Source organism: Eschrichtius robustus, chromosome 4 (assembly GCF_028021215.1).
Source record: "Eschrichtius robustus isolate mEscRob2 chromosome 4, mEscRob2.pri, whole genome shotgun sequence".
In the NCBI taxonomy this organism is placed as follows: domain Eukaryota; kingdom Metazoa; phylum Chordata; class Mammalia; order Artiodactyla; family Eschrichtiidae; genus Eschrichtius; species Eschrichtius robustus.
The window spans coordinates 81,661,127-81,682,837 of NC_090827.1; the positions used below are offsets into that span (position 1 = coordinate 81,661,127).

Sequence of the window (21,711 nt, forward strand, 5' to 3'; positions counted from 1 at the left end):
GTTCATGTATTCATAACTTTTTTTAATGTTCTAATATCCTTTATAAATCAGGATCACTTTATAACCAATATCTCAGGCAAGCACATAAAGTGATTTACTGGTAATGTAACTAAATTGAACAAACTCCCAGAGTGCTAGATTTTAGGGCTGAAAGAGATCTTTAAGGTTATATAATTAACAGCCCTCTCAATGAGGAATGTTTTCTACATTAAAACTGGTAGGTGGCCATTTCCAATTAATTGAAGTGTCTCTGTTGGCGGGGAAGTCTTTCTTAAGGGGGGGCTTTTTTCATGAATGGGCCCTTCTGCTCATTGGATAGTATTTTTTTTCAATTCTACATCTACCTTCCCGCTACTTCTGCCACCTGTCTGCTCGGTTGCTGCTGTACCACCAGCACTTACTTATTTGCACACAGAGTGGCTTGTGTGTCACCACTTAAAAAATGCTATTTGAATTGAATGGGTTCAAATCTAGCACTCTGGGTGTTATGCTTAATTTTATGTGTCAACTTGACTGGGCCACACGGCGCCCAGATATTTGGTCAAACGTTATTCTGTGTATTCCTCTGAGGGTGTTTTTGGATGAGCTTAGCATTTAAATGGCTACACTCCCTAATGTGGGTGTGCCTCATCCAATCACTTGAAGGCCTGAAATAGAACAAAATGACTGAGCCTCTACAGGGTAAGAGAGATTTCCTCCGGCCTATCTTTGCACTGGGACAATCAGTCCTTTCCTGCTCTCAGACTCAATTGAAGTATCGGCTCCTCCTGTGTCTCAAGGCTGCTAGCCTTCAGACTGGAACTATACCATCAGCTCTCTAGTTTGCTGACTCACCCTGCAGATTTTGGGACTTATCAGCTTCCATCACTGCATGAGCCAATTCCTGTAATATATCTCATTCTCTCTATCTGTATACATCCCATTGGTTCTGTTTCTCTGGAGAATCCTGATTAATACCCTGGGAAACACCAAACATAAGATTTCTCTTCTATGATAGCATTTAAACATTCAGAAATGGCTATTATGCCTCCCTAAAATTTTCTTCCCAAATATCTTGGTCTCCTCCTCTGAAGGAAATTATCTTAATATGGCATTAAGAACTGGGCACCATTCTCCACGTGTGACTTTACAAGAGCAGGCTTTTGTAGAACTGCTCCTGCCTCATGTCTGGACACTATACTTAATGTTATTTCCAGGTGTTAATGTAACATATTATATAATGAAAACTTAGCATTTCAACTCTGTAAACCTCACGTTTTCTCAGGGAATTTTCCACACTTAAGTTAGGTCATTTTATTAGACACGTTTTTCTTATCACTTGCTATTTTTGTGGACAAGGAAAAAAATTATTTTGGAAATAAACATGACTATGGCTTGACATTCTGTGTAGATGTTGCTACTACCAAGACACTGAAATCAATACAATGACAATATTCTGAGACTAAGAGATGGATTGAATAGATGCTTCATTAAACTGAATACATTAAGACAATGCCCAAGTTAAAAGTTTCCAAGCCATTTTTTTAAAAATAAGAAACAAGTATAAAAATAACCAGGTATCACTAAATGTTACCTTTGTTTGATAAATTGGTTATGGCTCAGGCGGGAGGGATGGAGACAGTTCATGACTGAAGTGAAGCAAAAAGACCATAGTGGTTTATCACGTTTACCAGCCTTTGAAAATTCCTAAAATAATTAAAATGTTAGGTTTTCCCCTATCTGGCTCTTGGTTGAATATTTACAATCTTAAATTTTTGAGATGGTCTTAAAGCATGAATATAAAATTGTATAAATGAAAGAATATTTTACTGCAAGTCAAAAAATACCTTCCTTAAATCTTATCTGAAAAAAATTAAGACTAGACTTATCTTTCAAAATTCAAAAGACTCAAAAAGTTTAGAGCCAAGAAATTTAGCATACACTCACTTCACAGATATTTAATGTCAGGTACTAGGCTGGGTTTTAATTATTGTGTTGTGAACAAAACAATGATCCTTTCCTTCATGGAGTTTCTAATCCAGAGAGGGAAGAAACAATAAACACAGAAGCAAACAAACACTACTAAGTGCTATATGGGAAAGTAACAGAATTTTGAAAGAGAATACCGGGTGTTCACTAATTAAGGTCGGATTCTCAGAAAAGCCTTTTGTTGGAGGTGGCATCTTAAATGAGAACTGAAAGATGAGGAAAAGCTAAAAGAACCATCATGGGGAAAAGCATTTTAACCAGAAGGAACAAGATGGTGAAGATAATGAGATAAAAGACAGATCAGTCTGCAAGAAACAAAGAACCTGTGGTGCTGGAATTTAGTGCAGTAAACAAGGGAAAGATGGTTTCAGATGAAAATGGAGATATTGAGGAAGGGTCAGTCACTCAGAAGCTTGTAAGTCAAATTAGGAAATGTGGAGAATTTTCCTGGTGCAATGAGAGTCTTTGAGTATTTTAAAGCACAGAATAATATGATCCAATTGACATCTTGCAAAGACGACTCTGGCTACTGGGTAGAAAATAAGTTGGAGGGAGTCAAGGGTAAAAATAAGAAGACCAATAGCAAGACTGCTACAATGATTCAGGCAAGAAGTCATGGTGGTTTAGAGAAGATTGGTGGCAGTGGGCTGGAGAGAAATGAAAGGCTTTGATAAATATCTGGCAAGTAGAATGGATGGTACTTGACAATAGATTGGATGGGAGGAGGGTGAGGGAGAGGAAGCTGTCAACAGTTAATCCTAGGATTCTGGCTGGATAGTGAGATTAAGGAAGCTGGAAAGGAAACTCACTTGTGAGGGAAAAATTGATAATAAGTTTTGAGAAAATTAAGTTTAAGATGCTTTTGAAACATCAAAGTAGATATGCCAAGAAAAGTGCGATGTACATCAATCTGGAGCTTAAAAGAGATCTGAGCTGGAGCTATACATTTGGAGATCATTGGAATAAAGGTGTTATGTAAAGAGAGATCTTTTGTGACCTTTCTGAGAACAGTGTCAGTGGACTTGGGAGATGGGTAGGCAGGGTCCAGATTACAGTGGGTTGAGGGGAAGTTGAGGCCACAGACAACAGATATCTACCATTATTTCAAGTAGTTTTGAGAAAAAGGAAGTAGAGAGATTAGGAAAAGCTGAAGGGGAGGTGGGAGGGTAGAGTAGAGGTGTTTTGTGACGAGAGGAGTTTTCAGCTTGTTTTTAGGCTGTGAAAAAAGAGGTAGCAGAGAGGGTGAGACTGAGGATGTGAAAGATCAGGGCTGGAGGTGTGTGTGAATTTGAGAAAATCAATTACCAGAGGAGGAAGAAAAGGGTCAGGGTCAGCTTATAAAAGGAAGAGGAGCATCCCTTCCTCTTAAATACAGGGGGGCTAACTTAGAATGGTGAGGATATAAGGGCATTTAGAAGAAGACGGGTGAGACTGCTGAGAGATTTCGGAACCGAAATGGATTCTATTTTTTTGGGGGGGTGAGGGAGGTACTGAGAGGTGGCATTAGCTGCTGACAGTGAGGGTAAGATTAGGGTTGAGATTTTCTTCAATAGTTGCTGCAGAAAATATATAGGAAGAGGCATTAGACTCCTTCATGATTGTTGTCCCAAAGCCTTTCTATATTTCCATGAGGCTTGTGGCTATCAAACCTTTATGTGATAGCTTTATTGATTTCAAATTCCAAATCCTCTTAATACTAAATTCCTTGATTGATTTTTTCCATGTGCCATTAACTCATTTTATAGCATCCCAGGGCTATGAAGCTATTAATGTGCTCCAAGTTCAAGGAAGTTTTCAATTTAACAAGGCTTTATGGCCTTCCTCATTTTACTAGAGTAGATGACGTTAAAGAAAGGCAAAACATCTTTAATTTGTCTCAAAGGACCTGACCAAGAAAAACATTTCCCCATCCTTGGGATTGTAATGGAAGAGAATACAAACTAGTAAATTTCATAAGGTAGGTAAAGTTTCTACTATATTGGTTACAAAAGTATGATTGGTTCAATCTTATATTGGTGAAATGTCTACTTTATCATTCCTTTTCCCCAACTGACACTAGAACCACTCATTTGTAATCACTTTAAAGCTCAGTTATGGTCTTCATAAAATGACAGTTCAGGGAGATCTGTTTCAGCAAATAATGTTAACACATGTTTTTTCTTGAAGAGTTAAAAAATAGATGGATAACAGATTCAGTATTTATTAACACTTAGCAGCATATCGATTATGTACTTAGGCAGGAATAAGTAAAGCTCATTTGGACTCCATATAATTGCCATATGTTACTTTGTCATTTGAAGTTATTACCCTTAAGATTTAAGATCTCTTTACATTGGTTTATCCATTGTTAAGAAGGGATCTTAAGGAAAGTATTAGAGCTAAGCAATGTTGTTATTTGAGGCTTAAATTTTTTTTTTTTTTGGTAATGTCAATGGAATCAGGACTAATTGGTTTCCTGCATCCACAGACTACCCTTTATCCACAGTTGCAATCATTTGACCCTTGCCCTAAGAGCTAAATTCTGCTTCAGCTTCTGGGATCGACTCTAACCTTTATTGGGGATAATTTCAGGAAATATAGACCAGTCTTTGGTTGATTCAGCATCCTCAATCTAGCTGGGAGTTGTTCTGATTGGTGTTATACTTCTAATCATTGACGTTCTGCTTCCTTGCTCAGCAGTTGATTACAAGATTCTATTATAGAGAATATATTACCTGGGCTTGAATCCTCACTTTACCAGTATCCTTGCCTTGTTGCCCTGGGTAAGTTATTTTACTTCTCTGAGCCTCAGATACATTATCTCTTAAATGCTGTTAGAAAGACTTCTGTTACAGAGGTGTTTTATTAATGCCTAACTTTTGTCTGGCAAAGAGAAGGCAGTTCCCTGTTTTTTCCCTTTCCCCCAAGTTCCTGTCTTCATACACTCCTCATTACACAAATTCTTGCAGGCCTGAGTTTCTGCTTTGCTTTAGGTAAACATCTTTAGGGACTAGAGTTCTGTGATCTACTGCTGGATCACTTTATGATGGTCACTGTCTGCCTACAGTCCTATATATTAACTGATCTTAGGGTCCCAGTTACCATGCCTCATCCATCTGCCCAGATAACTGATTGCATCTTACTGAATTGCCTCAATGATTGTCATATGCCTGGGTCACTACTTATTGCCTGACACCATATCTTATGATGACTTTGGACTCTCTGATTGCTTTGGCACCCCTCATCCCTGCTCTGCAAAAGTTATGTTTAATTCTGCCTCATTTATAGTTTTGGTCATTGTACGATATGATAAATGGACCTAAAAGTCATCTATTTTCTAATATGAATAAAGAAAATTGCCTTCTTAAAGAAAAATGTAAACCTATAATAATAGAAAGACTCAATATGCATTATAAAATAAAATATGCGTTTTGGGAGAAAATGTTGATAATTTTAGCACTTGTAATTTATGCACAGAATCAATTCAAGTACTCATCAAAATTCATTCTTCAAGTGAATGATGTAAACATAAGATCTTGGAATTTTGACAGACTGTCATATCCTTCCGGCATAGGCAAAGGTAAAAAATCACAATCAATGGAAGAGAGGTCAAGTGTAAAAGATAACTTACATGAATGAGCATCCTTCTCTTTCCATGTCAGTTTCAAAAGCTAATGATTTACTTACTTAGATAAAGTTCTGTCTTATTTATAAAATATTATTAACCAGTAATAAATGACTGGGTTTATATTTCATTCCTATAGTTTGAATTTGGTTGTCATTGGCATTTAAACCAAAAGTCACCATTCATACTTTCATATATTAATAACTTTCAGCCAACGTATTTATATAATACCTTTTAAAATTAGAATATTAATTAAAGAATAGCTCATGAATGTTATTCATTCCAGGTTCTAGTGGTACTAGATTAATGTCTAGGTCTGAATCTATATATCTACATAAGCATCTTTATCTATTTCTATGTCTGTATTCAGTAAAACTAGAAAATGAATGTAATTACTTAATAATCAGACAATGGGGAATACATTTATTGTTTAATAATATTAGAGGATCACCTGGAATTTTCCCATTTTTCTTTACCATTTTGATGTTTAGATCTGGAAAGCATTTTAAATGATCTAAGTAAGGTATCTGTCTATTCTCACATTACATTAAGTGGCATTGCAATGCTCTTAATTACCTATTGCACTTTCTGTGCCCCTGAAAACCAGGAAATAGCCTTGGCCTGGGGCTTCCCTGGTGGCGCAGTGGTTGAGAATCTGCCTGCCAATGCGGGGGACACGGGTTCGAGCCCTGGTCTGGGAAGATCCCACATGCTGCGGAGCAACTGGGCCTGTGAGCCACAGTTACTGAGCCTGCGCGTCTGGAGCCTGTGCTCCGCAGCAAGAGAGGCTGCGATAGTGACAGGCCCGCGCACGAGTGGCCCCCGCTTGCCGCAACTGGAGAAAGCCCTCGCAGAGGAACTAAGACCCAACACAGCCATAAATAAATAAATTAAAAAAAAAAAAATAGCCTTGGCCTGGTATTCACAATAAATGGGATCAAATATCTGCATATTGATGGTTGAGAAACAATGAAACCAAGATAATCAGATTAAAACTTAGTGACTAAAATATTCTAACTGTTAAGAAAGCAATCAATGAAAAAACAGCTCAAGAGGACAAAGCTAAACCACAAGCCTCATGAATACCATTTATCATCTTGTTCTTCCCATGAAGAAAGACAATTGCACAGAAGACTTTACCATAGTGTTTTTCTAAAAGACAACAATTTCCAGTCCTTCAGGCGGACAGACTATAGAGCCAAAAACAATCTCACAAAGTCTTTTCACATTGAAATATTTTTGCTCTCTTATTAACGCAGCTTGGGTATTGGAAGGTCTTAGGAGAAATTCGATTCTGAGAAGGAGAAAGCATGAGTTTATAAATTGTCCAGCTAAAATAAGTGGACTTTCCTTAATGGTTCAAAAAGATAATTGCATTGAAATGAACCTTAAGCCTCCAATACAGAGGAAAATGTTACTGTGAACCCTTTGAAAAGTTGGCAGGGTAGTGTAGCTAAAAATATCCCGGTATCAATTACTCAGTACAAGGTGGAATTTAATTGGGTCAAGCAAACATCCCTCTTTTTTGTTCCCCTGTCCAAGTAACTCACAACTTTCAATCTCCAGGGTGCAGTTTTGTTCATCCAGAGGGTATCTTCGTAGATCCATCATACACGCAGCTGTGGTTGTGATCCTGTCAGGGTGAGAGAGAGAAAAGACAACATCATAATGACGATGACTTTCATTTCCAGGCTTCCCAGCCCTGAACCATGCCTACCAGTTGGCATCAAAATGTTGTGATTAAAAATTTTGAAAGCAGGCAGATTGAATTTGAGTCTTTCTTTGCTGCTCACTAGCCGTGTGAGGTCGAGCTAGTTAATTTATCTCCAGGAGTCTCAGTCCCCTTATCAATCAAAACACCAACTGCATAGAATGGCTGTGAGGATTAAAAGAGATAATACATGCGAAGCCCTGAGCCCAGTGCTTCATACTTAGTAAGTGCCCCACAAATGATGGCTATTATTATAGCTATTATTATCCCAGGCCCTTCCTTTATTTACTAGCCTCCTAGCAAAGTCTTTGCTGGGATCAGCAGCAAGTCTGGCTTTATGAGGAGGAGAACATCTATGTTACGTGTCAAAGCCCACCTTCCTCTCCTGCTACAACCTAATGATAAAACAACAAAAGCAACAGCAACAACAAAATTCGTCCTTCATGGCTTTTGATGCCTCACACTCCCCACTATTAGGGACATTTGTCAGATTCACCTCTGAGGCCCTGGTCTACCTATATTCAGTAGATAGCATATAAGCAGTAAAGAAACATTATCCTAGGATCAGTGTTTACACCATATTTACCAACTCCAGTTTAGCTTGTGTATCTATGCAAACCCAAGGATCCTGACTCTAGATATCCTACCTGGGTTTCCACTATCCCTCTGTTTTCTCATGCCTGGGCTGGTTTTCTGGACTGTGGTGTCTGAGAGTAACTTAAATTCATATGGCTTGTCCACTCATACAAACATTTGATATCACGCTGGAATTGACAAAATACTTTTCTCAAAAAAAACTATTTACACGGTCCCTTTTCACAAAGTAATGTATAATCACAATTTAAAAAATTCAAAATTCAAATTTAATAATAAGCTTCCTTTCTACCTTAAGCTCCAGGAGCTACAACATTGGAAAATTTCCATACATACTCTGAATGCAAATAGAAGCCCAGCTATATCTCCTTATGGGGAAACTTCTTAAGAAGACTACCGCATACCCTGTTCTGAACCTAGCTTGTTTTCATTGACAGTGCATCTTGGATTTGGTTCTATATTAGTAAATAATAAGCTATTTGTAAAAAAATTTACTACAGTGTATTGAGTTGTATGGAAATGCCATAATTTATTTGCGTAATCACCCTGTAGGGGGCATTTATGTTGTTTCATATCTTTTACAAATAAAGATGCTGTGAATATACTGGTACACTCTACTATATCTGACTACGTTGACTGGCTATTTCTAGAAAGGGAATTGTTGAAAGAAAAAAGGTATATGCATTTTAAATTTTGCCACATTGCTGTTCATAGAGATTGAGCCAGTTTACGCCCTCATCAACAGTGTATGTAAATTTGACAAAGTTCTTTTCATACCTTTGTTTTTTGAGGCTGTCAAGGCAAGTTATTGTTTTGGTCATCTGTGTTAACCTGACAGGCACCTTCTTCCTAAAAACATTACTAGGAATAACCCTAGACCTTCCCAATTTCTCTTTGGCTTTCTTTATGAAAGATAAAAGTGAAGATTCTCTTTGAAGCCTTTCTTAGACAGGATGTTGGTCAATTAATCAGATTGATTTGAGCATTAGGCAAGAGCAAAAGGAATTTTAAAGTTTAATTAAAAAATTTTTAAAGTGTTTTACAAAAACTTTGAAGACTGGCTGTATTCCAGAATTTAGGACATAAAAGGATTTTACTAGATTACTTTTTGCTTCCTGCTCCCATAATCATATGACTTGATTAATTTTTTCATTTCGCAACACGTCATGAATATCTTTTGTTGTCTGAAAATACAATTCCACCACATTCTTTTTATGGTCTGCAAAGTGTTTCAAACACACTCAATAAGACAACACAATAAATATTTTAAAATGCTTAAAAACATCATCTCTCTACTATATTCTTTGTTTAATAGCTGCTTATGAATAAAAAATTGTGAAGATGTGAATATTCTCTAGGAATTACTGAAGTGTGGCCATCCTTATGATCTTATGAAGTAGTCAATTCTTTTCAACCAGGGATAGTTTTTACCAACAGGGGACATTTGACAATATCTGGAGACAGTTTTGATCGTCAGGCTGAGGGTGGAGGGTGGATACTGGGCATCTAGTGGGTGGAGGCCAGGGGTGCTGCTACACATCCTACAGTGCCCGGGACAGCGCCCAACAATGAAGAATTATCTGTTCCAAAATGTCAGTAGTGCTATGGTTGAAAAACACTGCTAAAATGGTGCTTTCAAACATTTTTCCTTTGAGGAAAATTATAATAAAATGAAATCTTCTAGAGAACCTTAACATATAAAATACAAATGAAATAAGCGAAAGCCATATGTTGTTAATATAGATTTGCCATATAAATTCAAATGTTGACATCCATTTTAATGAGCACACACATTTGAAAACAGGAATTATGATGAGAATTATGGTCTTAAATCTCCCTCAGCACCAATTATTTTTGTGTTATATTTTATTTGTATGGTATTGAGAAAATCCTAACAAACAGGGAAACACTTGCTTCTAAAATCTTACATGACCAGGCATGGGCTACCCTGAATTAGGGGGGAATATTACCCGTCTGCTTTGTAACTGCTGCTATTATCAATGGCACCTTTGCAGGTGGTTCAGATACATTAATAGGTGGTTGGTCTCTAGTAGGTACTTAGCAGTGGATTAAAAGGAAGCTTTACCTGGTGTTGCATGCTCCGCGTAAGCTAACCTGGCAGCACAAGTTAATATTATGATGGTCTTGAATGCATTAAAATGTGGCATAGGCTCTAGGTCCATCGACCTCGTCAGAAAGAGAAAAACAAATACCATATGCTAACACATATATATGGAATCTAAAAAAAAAAAAAAAAAAGGTTCTGAAGAACCTAGGGGCAGGACAGGAATAAAGACGCAGACGTAGAGAATGGACTTGAGGACACGGGGAGGGGGAAAGGTAAGCTGGGATGAAGTGAGAGAGTGGCATGGACATATATACACTACCAAATGTGAAACAGATAGCTAGTGGGAAGCAGCCACATAGCACAGGGAGATCAGCTCGGTGCTTTGTGACCACCTAGAGGGGTGGGATAGGGAGGGTGGGAGGGAGACGCGAGAGGGAGGAGATATGGGGATATATGTATATGTATAGCTGATTCACTTTGTTATACAGCAGAAACTAACACACCATTGTAAAGCAATTATACTCCAATAAAGATGTTAAAAAAAATGTGGCATAGGACACGTTACAGTGTACATGTTTATAGTTTAAAAATAATTATAATATTTAAAAATAAAATTGAAATAAGATATGTGTGGAACTGTTAAAGAGCTTTTGGGATACTTGATAACATCATTTGAGCTCCACTGGTCAGCTTTCCTCATTTAATTGACATCATTTTTAGACACATGTCATCTGGTTAGTTAACCACATCATATGAAAAGCAGGACATGCTGAATCACTGATTCACACAGTATAAGGCTCCAGAGTTTTTACAAAGCAATTTGAAAAGTCAACAAAACATTGTCTGTAAAATGAATAACGTGTCTCAGGTGTTTGGGTACTACAGTTGTGAGTGGTAAAAAAACAGCTTTTGGAAAGCATAACTGAATTGACTTGCTATCTATCATGATCGATCTTTTCAGCAATCAATAAATATGAGAAATTTAATTGATATCACCTTGGGAAACTGCACATCACACCAGAAGCTTGCCCACGACCTGATGATTTTTCAACAATGATCGCCTGTGTGAGTTCACTTCTCCTGCCCCAAATCCCATTAAGATACCAAAGAGAGTTGAGTCATCACAACACAGAAAGAGAGGAAACTTGGAACTTGAGCTGCAGGAAGTGCCTGACTTTCTCTGTAGAGCACTGACCTTAGTGAAACAACTTCCTTCTTGGGATCTATCTTTTCCAAATTTTGAATTCTCAAGAGGTTGTCATTGGCTCAACTTGGATTAGGTGCTAACACTCCCCAAATTATTTATTAAGGGCTGGAAGGAAAGCTACACACATACAAATATGGTCGCCAGGGACCTGAAAGGGTCTCTTATCTAAGAAGAGAGGGATCATTGAGACTCACTCAGACAGGGACCCCTCTACAAGTAGGTACTCATAAATTCATGATGTGGCCCATAGAAATTTATGCAACAGAATGTCAGTCTCTGCTAATTTAAGAGTTTGGCATTTCTAGATTTTGTAATATGTATGAGTGAGTTGAGTATCCTGAGCTCTTTGTGAGAAAAATTACTCAGCAAGAATTCCCAGGTGCATCAAGAAAAAGAGAGATGTCCCCGGGCAGAGTGCTGTCCAGCTCTTGTCTTCTGGGTGTGAAGCAACAATGAACATCTCGAAGAATGACTGCTCCCTGTGTTCCATTTGTTTGCCTTGCCTAATGCAATTGCTCAGCAGTGGTTAGTCACCTCTACAACTAATTAACACATCTTCATGGAAATGTTCTCACATCGTGGCTAAAGCAGCCTGATATTCAAAATCTTCTATGGAGTCAAAGGTGCCCAAGATCACAAAACTGGATAGGTTGAGGGCTTCGAGACTGAAGCATTTTTTTGAATTTTGTTTTTAACTGTTCACACTCAAGTCATTCATTCTCAGTGTGTGAAAATATGATTATTGGCTGATAGCAAATGAAAGTATAATAGAGTAGAACGAGCGAAAGGCAAAAGTATTAACTGACTGTTTTTCTGGACTCAGACTTCCCAGAGGTATGGATTCACGACAGCGTTAACAGTCATGTGTTCTTTCAAAGACATTTAGAATGACTTACATTATCATCCAATTTATTGACATTTTGAAGGCTAGGTCAGAACACCGTAATAGGCTGTTAGTTAGAAACTATGGTCCCACGATACTTTGGAATGAACGGAAATCATGTTGCTGTAGTATTTATGTATTAAGGTGTATGCTGCATGGTCACTGACCCTGAGTCACTGACCCTGAGTCACTGTAATCACAACTCATGTGTATTTGATGTCTACGGGTAGCATGACTCTCATTGCTGATAAGACACATCCAGGAAGTCCTGGCCCTTAAGTAGCTTAAAACCTAGCTACAAACACACACACACACATACACACACACACACACACACACACGCACACATATATACATATGGAGTGTACACCTTTGCAAATAAGAATGGGGACTTGAATGAATTATGTACGTATGGTTAAGATTTTCCTATAATCTTCAATCTTATAGGGATGAGCTCTAATTTTTAATGTGATCTCTGTAGAGCATAGCTGTACAATTTAATAGAATCTGTATAAAAGGAATATGAGAAAGGAGAGAGGAAAAAAGCCTGAAAATGCTATATCCTAATCACACTCCTAAGACTGGTGAGATTGATAGTGAGTAGCAGTATAAGATTGACATCAGTATCACTTTGTAAAGTTTGTTTGAAGAATGTCCCATGGCTTCCTTTGGCCTCTAGGCTGTACCCTTAATCCATGCTAGACTCATCCCCCAAAGAAACCAATGAAAGATGAAGGATGGGTTAGCCTAAGTCATGACCAATGAGTACATAGATTTTTTTCCTTAGCTAACACTTACTGGGTGGTGAAAAGAAGATGTATTATCTTCATAGTTGGCACCAAATTTTATTTTAGGTCAGCTACCATGTTTAGGAAAATACCTTAGTATTCGAAGGTGAAATCTTGAGAGCATGAGACATGAATGATAAAGAAACAAAAGGAGATAAACTGCGTGAGATTTAAGAGGAATTAGGTGTGGGGAAGCAAAATGATGGAGTAGCAAAACATTTTGAAGCATGGTACTCAATTTTAAGATTTTTACATTGCTCTTATAATAAATTTTTCTTTATTTACCTAAACCACGCTCTCTCCCCAGCAGCCCCACCCCAGTAAATCCTTATGCAAATGTTTTATTTTTATTCTTGTAAAGTGGCTGAATTCCATATCTTGACAGCATTCATGGAACAGTAGTCTGTAAGATAAACCAATTCAGCAAAACCTGAACTTCAAAGCTAGAGACGGCCAAACCATGAAGCCCTTTGGGAAGCCTCAGCAACCCTGGGGAAGGTGTTGGACTCCCACAAATAATGGGTTGTGTGTTTAAGCTACTCTTACCTAGATCTTAAGGGGCAGAGTGATCTTAGCTAATATTATGTTAGAATCCTATATGATGGGTACAGTGCTAAGCACCATATTTACTGTATTGGTTACCTATTGCTCTTGTAACAAGTTACCACAAATTTAGTGGCTTAAAGCAACACAAATTTATTCTCTTACTGTCCTGGAGGTCTGAAATTCTAAAATCAAGGTTTCAGTAGGGCTGTGTTCCTTTTGGAGGCTCTACAGGAGAATCTATTTCCTCGCCTTTTCCAGCTTCTAGAGGCTGCTTTGCATTCCTCAGCTCATGCCCCCTACCTCTATCTTTCTCCATCATTCCAACGTCTGCTTCTGTCCTCACGTCTCCTCACCCTCTGACCCTCCTGCCTTCCTTGTATAAGAAGCCTTGTGATTACACTGGGCCCACCCCAGATAATCCAGGATAATCTCATTTCAAAATCCTTACATTAATCCCATATGCACAGTCCCTGTTGACACCTAAGGAAACATATTTACAGGTCCTGAGAATGAAGACGTGGACATCTTTAGAGGGCCATTATTCTGACTACCATACATGCATTATTTGATTTATTATTTACAAAAGCTTTATTATGTTGATGCCATTTTTATGCCCGTTTCAAAGATAAGGAAACTGACATCTGATGAGGCTAGAAAAAGTTTCCAAGTTTATATAGTCTGTAAATGAGGTTCAAATTCAGATATGCTAGACTCAGGAGCTAAGGTTTATTATCTTTCCAGTTATTATATTCAGGCCAGATAAATCTAAGCAGAGAACAACTGGTTCAGTAAAATTTCTCCCACAAGCAGTAAAACAGATTAAACAACTAAGAGTTGAACTTACTATAAGTTTTTGGTGTTCATTTAGTTATCAATAATTTAGGACAACGTTTGTCAACTCAATAATGAGTATAGACATGATAGAGGACTTATTAGGAATCAGGTAATACTATAAGCATGGAGGTTACAACAGTTAAAAATATCCAACGGCACCATCCTGCTGTCATAATTTTTGTTTTGTTTTGTTGTTTGTTTTTTAGTACTGTCAGGTAGCAGAAGATAGAAGATAGAGCCATTGTCTACTGGTTTAAAGAAATAACCAGGGAGGATATGCTTATCTCTCATTTGGGACTACTAGCTTTGCCATTTTTCTAGAAATACAAATATCTCACATTAGAGAAATGTTTACATTATCAAGAAAACATGACAATCACTCAGGAGGGAGAGAGTTCAATCTTACACTTATTTGATTGGTGTGTCTGGTTGGTTTTTGGATGCCTTAACTTAAGTTTGTTGTATTCCATGAACAGAGGTATTCTGCAGGTGGATACAGGGTAGAACAGGCAAGAAGAAGAGGCTTATTATATGCACATACAAGTTCAATGCTTGGTACATAATAGTCTCTCAATTAACTATAGCTATTATTATTTTTAAACTATATGCTTCTCAATACATACACACATGTAAGATTACTAATACAAGTGCATTGTAAGATTAATGCAGGGTCATAGTAAAACACCTGAAAAATACAGAAAATTATAGATAGAATAAAAATGATCCATAATCTCATCACCACAATCTGATTGTTAACTTCCTTTCTTCTAAGTATATTGTTTAATAAAGTTGAAATTACATTGTATTTAACCATTTCATTTGCTGCTTTTTGCTTGAGCATTCCTCTGTTGGGTGACATCAGAGGGTACTCTTTGGTGATGCTTTAAAAAAAATCTACACTGAATAAATAGCATTCTTGTTGCTCCTCTTATATTTTTATTTTTTGATTCTACTTTCTTTTCTCCCTCTGTTTTGTACTCTTTGTGCTGAATGTTAATGACACTCTTCTCAGTGCAATCCCAAGCCGTCATTTTCAGGTAATTAGCTACATACCAAATGTTGTGTAAATGGGCTCATTTTTATTCATTTCTATTGGAGGAGAGTGATTCATGAACCACTTTGTGAATATGAAAGGCTGTTCATAAATCAGAGCAGCCTGGGGCAGGGGAACAACAACCACAAAAAAGTACTCACAGGGCAATAGTAATTAATAGACCCTTGTCAAGGACCCAGTGCTAATCTCAGTTATGTTTATGTCTTGCTGAGTTCAAAATAGACTATTTCCCCCAAATTATATCACTATATTCATATATCTGTGGAGTATAAGAACATGTGTTAAATTTCCACCATGCTTAATGTTTCCTAGGAATAGTTAGCTGAGATATATGTTAGGTGGCAGAAAAACCAAGACTACCCCTTCTAAATCAGAGCATCTTTATTACATCATCTTGATCATCAGCAATTTCTGTAGTAGACAAACTGTGAGGAATTAAAATAATAATAAGCCCGTAAACAAACGAAATGGACTTAGAAATGATAGTAAAACTCAAATTCAAAGAAAATGTTTACTTCTGATGGAATGCCGTGACTTGGTAAGTGCAGGATAGTTAAATAAGAACTCGTAATTAGGAGACAAAGCAAAGATATGGGTCTTCTTGCACACCTATTCATTTTTTTTTTGGCTTAGTTGCAGAACTGCTCTGTTGCGTTGCCACATGGTGAGTTCTCTCAGAATAAAGAGGTGACACATTTACTGAGGGGTAATCAGAGTAATCTTGAAATGGTATTCCTGAAGGAGTGAAATAAGATTCTAGAGTGATAGAGCATTAAAATACTGCATTGTCTTAGGACAATGGCTTTATGTAGGGAAACAAAACAAAGCAAAAAAAACCCCAAACAAATACAAATAAGGCAGTAGTATAAACTGTGCAAAATTTCCAGCTCCCCATGAGAATAAGAGCGGGGCTTGGGACATCATCCTTTTTCTTTTTAAACAAGTAACACATTAAAAAATATTCTGAAATTTGTGGGGAAATATTACTTCTAGTATGACTACTAACAGCATTGTGGTATATTTATTTTCACCCCCTCCTTCCCCAATGGCTGTGGGACTTTTTGCATGCTTGTAACCATGTTTAGTGTTCTCTCTTCTTCCCTTTGAATCTTAATATATAATAAACAGGATTGCAAATCTTTCAGTGGGAAACAATATACTTTATACTGGACATTTAAGTGGTTTTCAATTTTATTAGTTTAAATGAAAGCTAATAAACACTTACATGAATATATGGATTTTTCATGTTTTGGATTAATTCTTTTTTTATAACATCTTTATTGGAGTATGATTGCTTTACAATGTTGTGTTAGCTTCTGCTGTATAACAAAGTGGATCAGCTATATGCATACATATATCCCCATATCCCCTCCCTCTTGCATCTCCCTCCCACCCTCCCTATCCCACCCCTTTAGGTGGTCACACAGCCTGGAGCTGATTTCCCTATGCTATGCGGCTGCTTCCCACTAGCTATGTATTTCACATTTGGTACTGTATATATGTCAGTGCTACCCTCTCACTTCGTCCCAGCTTACCCCTCCTCCTCCCTGTGTCCTCAAGTCCATTCTCCATGTCTGCGTCTTTATTCCTGCCCTGCCCCTAGGTTTTCAGAACCATTTTTTTTTTGTTTTTTAGATTCCATATATACGTGTTAGCATATGGTATTTGTTTTTCTCTTTCTGACTTACTTCACTCAGTATGACAGACTCTAGGTCTATCCACCTCACTACAAATAACTCAATTTCTTCTCTTTTTATGGCTGAGTAATATTCCATTGTATATATGTGCCACATCTTCTTTATCTATTCATCTGTTGATCGGCACTTAGGTTGTTTCCATGTCCTGGCTGTTGTAAATAGAGCTGCAGTGAACACTGGTACATGACTCTTTGTGAATTATGGTTTTCTCAGGGTATATGCCCAGTAGTGGGATTGCTGGGTCATATGGTAGTTCTATTTTTAGTTTTTGAAGGAACCTCCATACTGTTCTCCATAGTGACAGTATCAATTTACATTCCCACCAACAGTGTATGAGGGTTCCCTTTTCTCCACACCCTCTCCAGCATTTACTGTTTGTAGACTTTTTGATGATGGCATTCTGACTGCTGTGAGGTGATACCTCATTGTAGTTTTGATTTGCATTTCTCTAATGATTAGAGATGTTGAGCATCCTTTCCTGTGTTTGTTGGGAATCTGTATATCTTCTTTGGAGAAATGTCTATTTAGGTCTTCTGCTCATTTTTGGATTGGGTTGTTTGCTTTTTTGATATTGAGCTGCATGAGCTGCTTGTATATTTTGGAGATTAATCCTTTGTCAGTTGCTTCATTTGCAAATATTTTCTCCTGCTCTGAGGGTTGTCTTTTTGTCTTGTATGTGGTTTCTTTCGCTGTGCAAAAGCTTTTATGTTTCATTAAGTCCATTTTTGTTTATTTTTATTTTTATTTCCATTTCTCTAGGAGGTGGGTCAAAAGGATCTTGCTGTGATTTATGTCATAGAGTGTTCTGCCTATGTTTTCCTCTAGGAGTTTTATAGTATCTGGTCTTACATTTAGGTCTTTAATCCATTTTGAGTTTATTTTTTGTGTATGGTGTTATAGAGTGTTCTAATTTCATTCTTTTACATGTAGCTGTGCAGTTTTCCCAGCACCACTTATTAAAGAGGCTGTCTTTTCTCCACTGTATATTCTTGCCTCCTTTATCAAAGATAAGGTGACCATGTGTGTGTGGGTTTATCTCTGGGCTTTCTATCCTGTTCCATTGATCTATATTTCTGTTTTTGCACCAGTATCATACTGTCTTGATTACTGTTGCTTTGTAGTAGAGTCTGTAGTCAGGGAGACTGATTCTTCCAGCTCCGTTTTTCTTTCTCAGGCTTGCTTTGGCTATTTGGGGTCTTTTGTGTTTCCATACAAATTGTGAAATTTGGGGTCTTTTTTCTCCCATTTCTTCTGAGCCATGTGGCTGACAGGGTCTTGGTGCTCTGACCGGGTGTCAAGCATGAGCCTCTGAGGTGGGAGAGCCGAGTTCAGGACATTGGCCCAACAAAGACCTCCTGGCCCCTCGTAATATCAATCGGCAAGAGATCTCCCAGAGATCTCCCTCTCAATGCTAAGACCCATCTCCACTCAACGACCAGCAAGCTCCAGTGCTGGACACCCCATGCTAAACAACTAGCAAGACAGGAACACAAACCCACCCATTAGCAGAGAGGCTGCCTAAAATCATAATAAGTTCACAGACACCCCAAAACACACCACCAGACATGGTCCCCACCAGAAAGACAAGATCCAGTCTCGTCCATCAGAACACAGGCACCAGTCTCCTCCACCAGGAAGCCTACACAACCCACTGAACAAATCTTACCCACTGGGGGCAGACACAAAAACCACGGGAACTACGAATCTGCAACCAGTGAATAAGGAGACCCCAAACACAGTAAGTTAAGCAAAATGAGAAGACAGGGAAATACACAGCAGATGAAGGAGCTAGGTAAAAACCCACCAGACCAAACAACTGAGGATGAAATAGGCAGTCTACTTGAAAAAGAATTCAGAGTAATGATAGTAAAGATCATCCAAAATCTTGGAAATAGAATGGAGAAAATACAAGAAACGTTTAACAAGGACCCAGAAGAACTAAAGAGCAAAGAAACAATGATGAACAACACAATAAATGAAATTAAAAACACTCTAGAAGGAATCAACAGTAAAATAACTGTGGTAGAAGAACAGATAAGTGACCTGGAAGATAAAATAGTGTAAATAACTACCACAGAGCAGAAAAAAGAAAAAAGAATGAAAAGAATTGAGGAGAGTCTCAGAGACCTCTGGGACAACATTAAACACACCAACATTCAAATTACAGGGGTCCCAGAAGAAGAAGAGAAAAAGAAAGGGACTGAGAAAATATTTGAAGAGATGATAGTTGAAAACTTCCCTAATATGGGAAAGGAAATAGTCAATCAAGTCCAGGAAGCTCAGAGAGTCCCACAGAGGATAAATCCAAGGAGAAACATGCCAAGACACATATTAATCAAACTACAAAAATTTAAACACAGAGAAAAAATATTAAAAGCAGCAAGGGAAAAGCAACAAATAAAATACAACGGAATCCCCATAATGTTAACAGCTGATCTTTCAGCAGAAACTCTGCAAGCCAGAAGGGTGTGGCAGGACGTATTTCAAGTGATGAAAGGGAAAAACCTTCAACCAATAATACTCTACCCAGCAAGGATCTCATTCAGATTTGACGGAGAAATTAAAAGCTTTACAGACAAGCAAAAGCTAAAAGAATCCACCACCACCAAACCAGCTTTACAACAAATGCTAAAGAAACTTCTCTAGGCAGGAAACACAAGAGAAGGAAAATACCTACAGAAACAAACCCAAAACAATTAAGAAAATGGTAATAGGAACATACATATCGATAATTACCTTAAATGTAAATGGATTAAATGCTCCAACCAAAAGACATAGACTGGCTGAATGGATACAAGAACAAGACCCATATATATCCTGTCTACAGGAGACACACTCTAGACCTAGGGACACATACAGACTGAAAGTGAGGGGATGGAAAAAGATATTCCATGCAAATGGAAATCAAAAGATAGTTGGAGTAGCCATTTTCGCATCAGACAAAACAGACTTTACAATAAAGACTATTACAAGAGACAAAGACGGACACTACATAATGATCTACGGATCAATCCAAGAAGATACAACAATGGTAAATGTTTATGCACCCAACATAGGAGCACCTCAATACATAAGGCAAATGCTAACAGCCATAAAAGGGGAAATCAACAGTAACTCATTAATAGTAGGGGACTTTAACACCCCACTTTCACCAATGGACAGATCATCCAACATGAAAATAAATAAGAAACACAAGCTTTAAATGACACATTAGACAAGATGGACTTAATTGATATTTATTGGACATTCCATCCAAAAACAACAGAATACACTTTCTTCTCAAGTGCTCATGGAACATTCTCCAGGATAGATCATATCTTGGGTCACAAATCAAGCCTTGGTAAATTTAACAAAACTGAAATCGTATCTAGTATATTTTCCGACCACAACACTATGAATAGACTAGGTATCAATTACAGGAAAAAAACTGTAAAACGTACAAACACGTGGAGGCTAAACAATACGTTACTAAATAACCAAGAGATCACTGAAGACATCAAAGAGGAAATCAAAAAATACCTACAAACAAATGAAAATGAAAACACGATGACCCAAAACCTATGGGATGCAGCAAAAGCAGTTCTAAGAGGGAAGTTTATAGCAATACAATCCTACCTCAAGAAACAAGGAAAATGTCAAATAAACAGCTTAACCTTACACGTAAAGGGATTAGAGAAAGAAGAACAAAAAACCCCCCAAATTTAATAGAAGGAAAGAAATCTTAAAGATCAGATCAGAAATAAATGAAAAAGAAATGAACAAAATGATAGCAAAGATCACTAAAACTAAAAGCTGGTTCTTTGAGAAGATAAACAAAATTGGTAAACCATTAGCCAGAGTCATCAAAAAAAAAAAAAGGGCAAAGACTTGAATCAACAGAATTAGATATGAAAGAGGAGAAGTAACAACTGACACTGCAGAAATACAAAGGATCATGAGATTACTACAAGCAACTATAAACCAATAAAATGGACAACCAGGAAGAAATGGACAAATTCTTAGAAAACACAATCTTCCAAGACAGAACCTTTCTTCAGGAAGAAATAGAAAGTATCAACAGACCAATCACAAGCAGTGAAATTGAAACTGTGATTAAAAATCTTCCAACAAAGAAAAGTCCAGGACCAGATGGCTTCACAGGTGAATTCTATCAAACATTTAGAGAAGAACTAACACCCATCCTTCTCAAACTCTTCCAAAAAATTTCACATGAAGGAACACTCCCAAACTCATTCTATGAGGCCACCATTATCCTGATACCAAAACCAGACAAAGATGTCACAAAAAAAGAAAATTACAGGCCAATATCACTGTTGAACATAGATGCAAATATCCTCAACAAAATACTAACAAACAGAATCCAACAGCACATTAAAAGGATCAAGTGGGGTTTATCACAGGAATGCAAGTATTCTTCAATATACGCAAATCAATCAATGTGATAAACCATATTAACAAACTGAAGGAGAAAAACAATATGATCATCTCAATAGATGCAGAAAAACTTCTGACAAAATTCACCACCCATTTATGATAAAGCCCTCCAGAAGGTAGGCATAGAGGGAACTTACCTCTACATAATAAAGGCCATATATGACAAACCCAAAGGCAACATCATTCTCAATGGTGAAAAACCATTTCCACTAAGATCAGGAACAAGACAAGGTGCCCACTCTCACCACTATTATTCAACATAGTTTTGGAAGTTTTAGCCACAGCAATCAGAGAAGAAAAAGAAATAAAAGGAATCCAAATTG

The 21,711-nt window shown here is 37.5% G+C and overlaps 1 protein-coding gene across 3 annotated transcripts in view; it reads right to left on the minus strand.

Moving 5' to 3' along the window:
• Positions 1–21,711, minus strand: part of GABRB1 (gamma-aminobutyric acid type A receptor subunit beta1) — a 396,787-nt gene that overhangs the window by 88,840 nt on the left and 286,236 nt on the right. For all 3 annotated transcript variants that reach the window (XM_068543013.1, XM_068543012.1, XM_068543011.1), the window contains exon 5: positions 7,123–7,205. In XM_068543013.1, the coding sequence (XP_068399114.1) occupies positions 7,123–7,205 (83 nt within the window). The remainder of the gene's footprint in view (positions 1–7,122; positions 7,206–21,711) is intronic.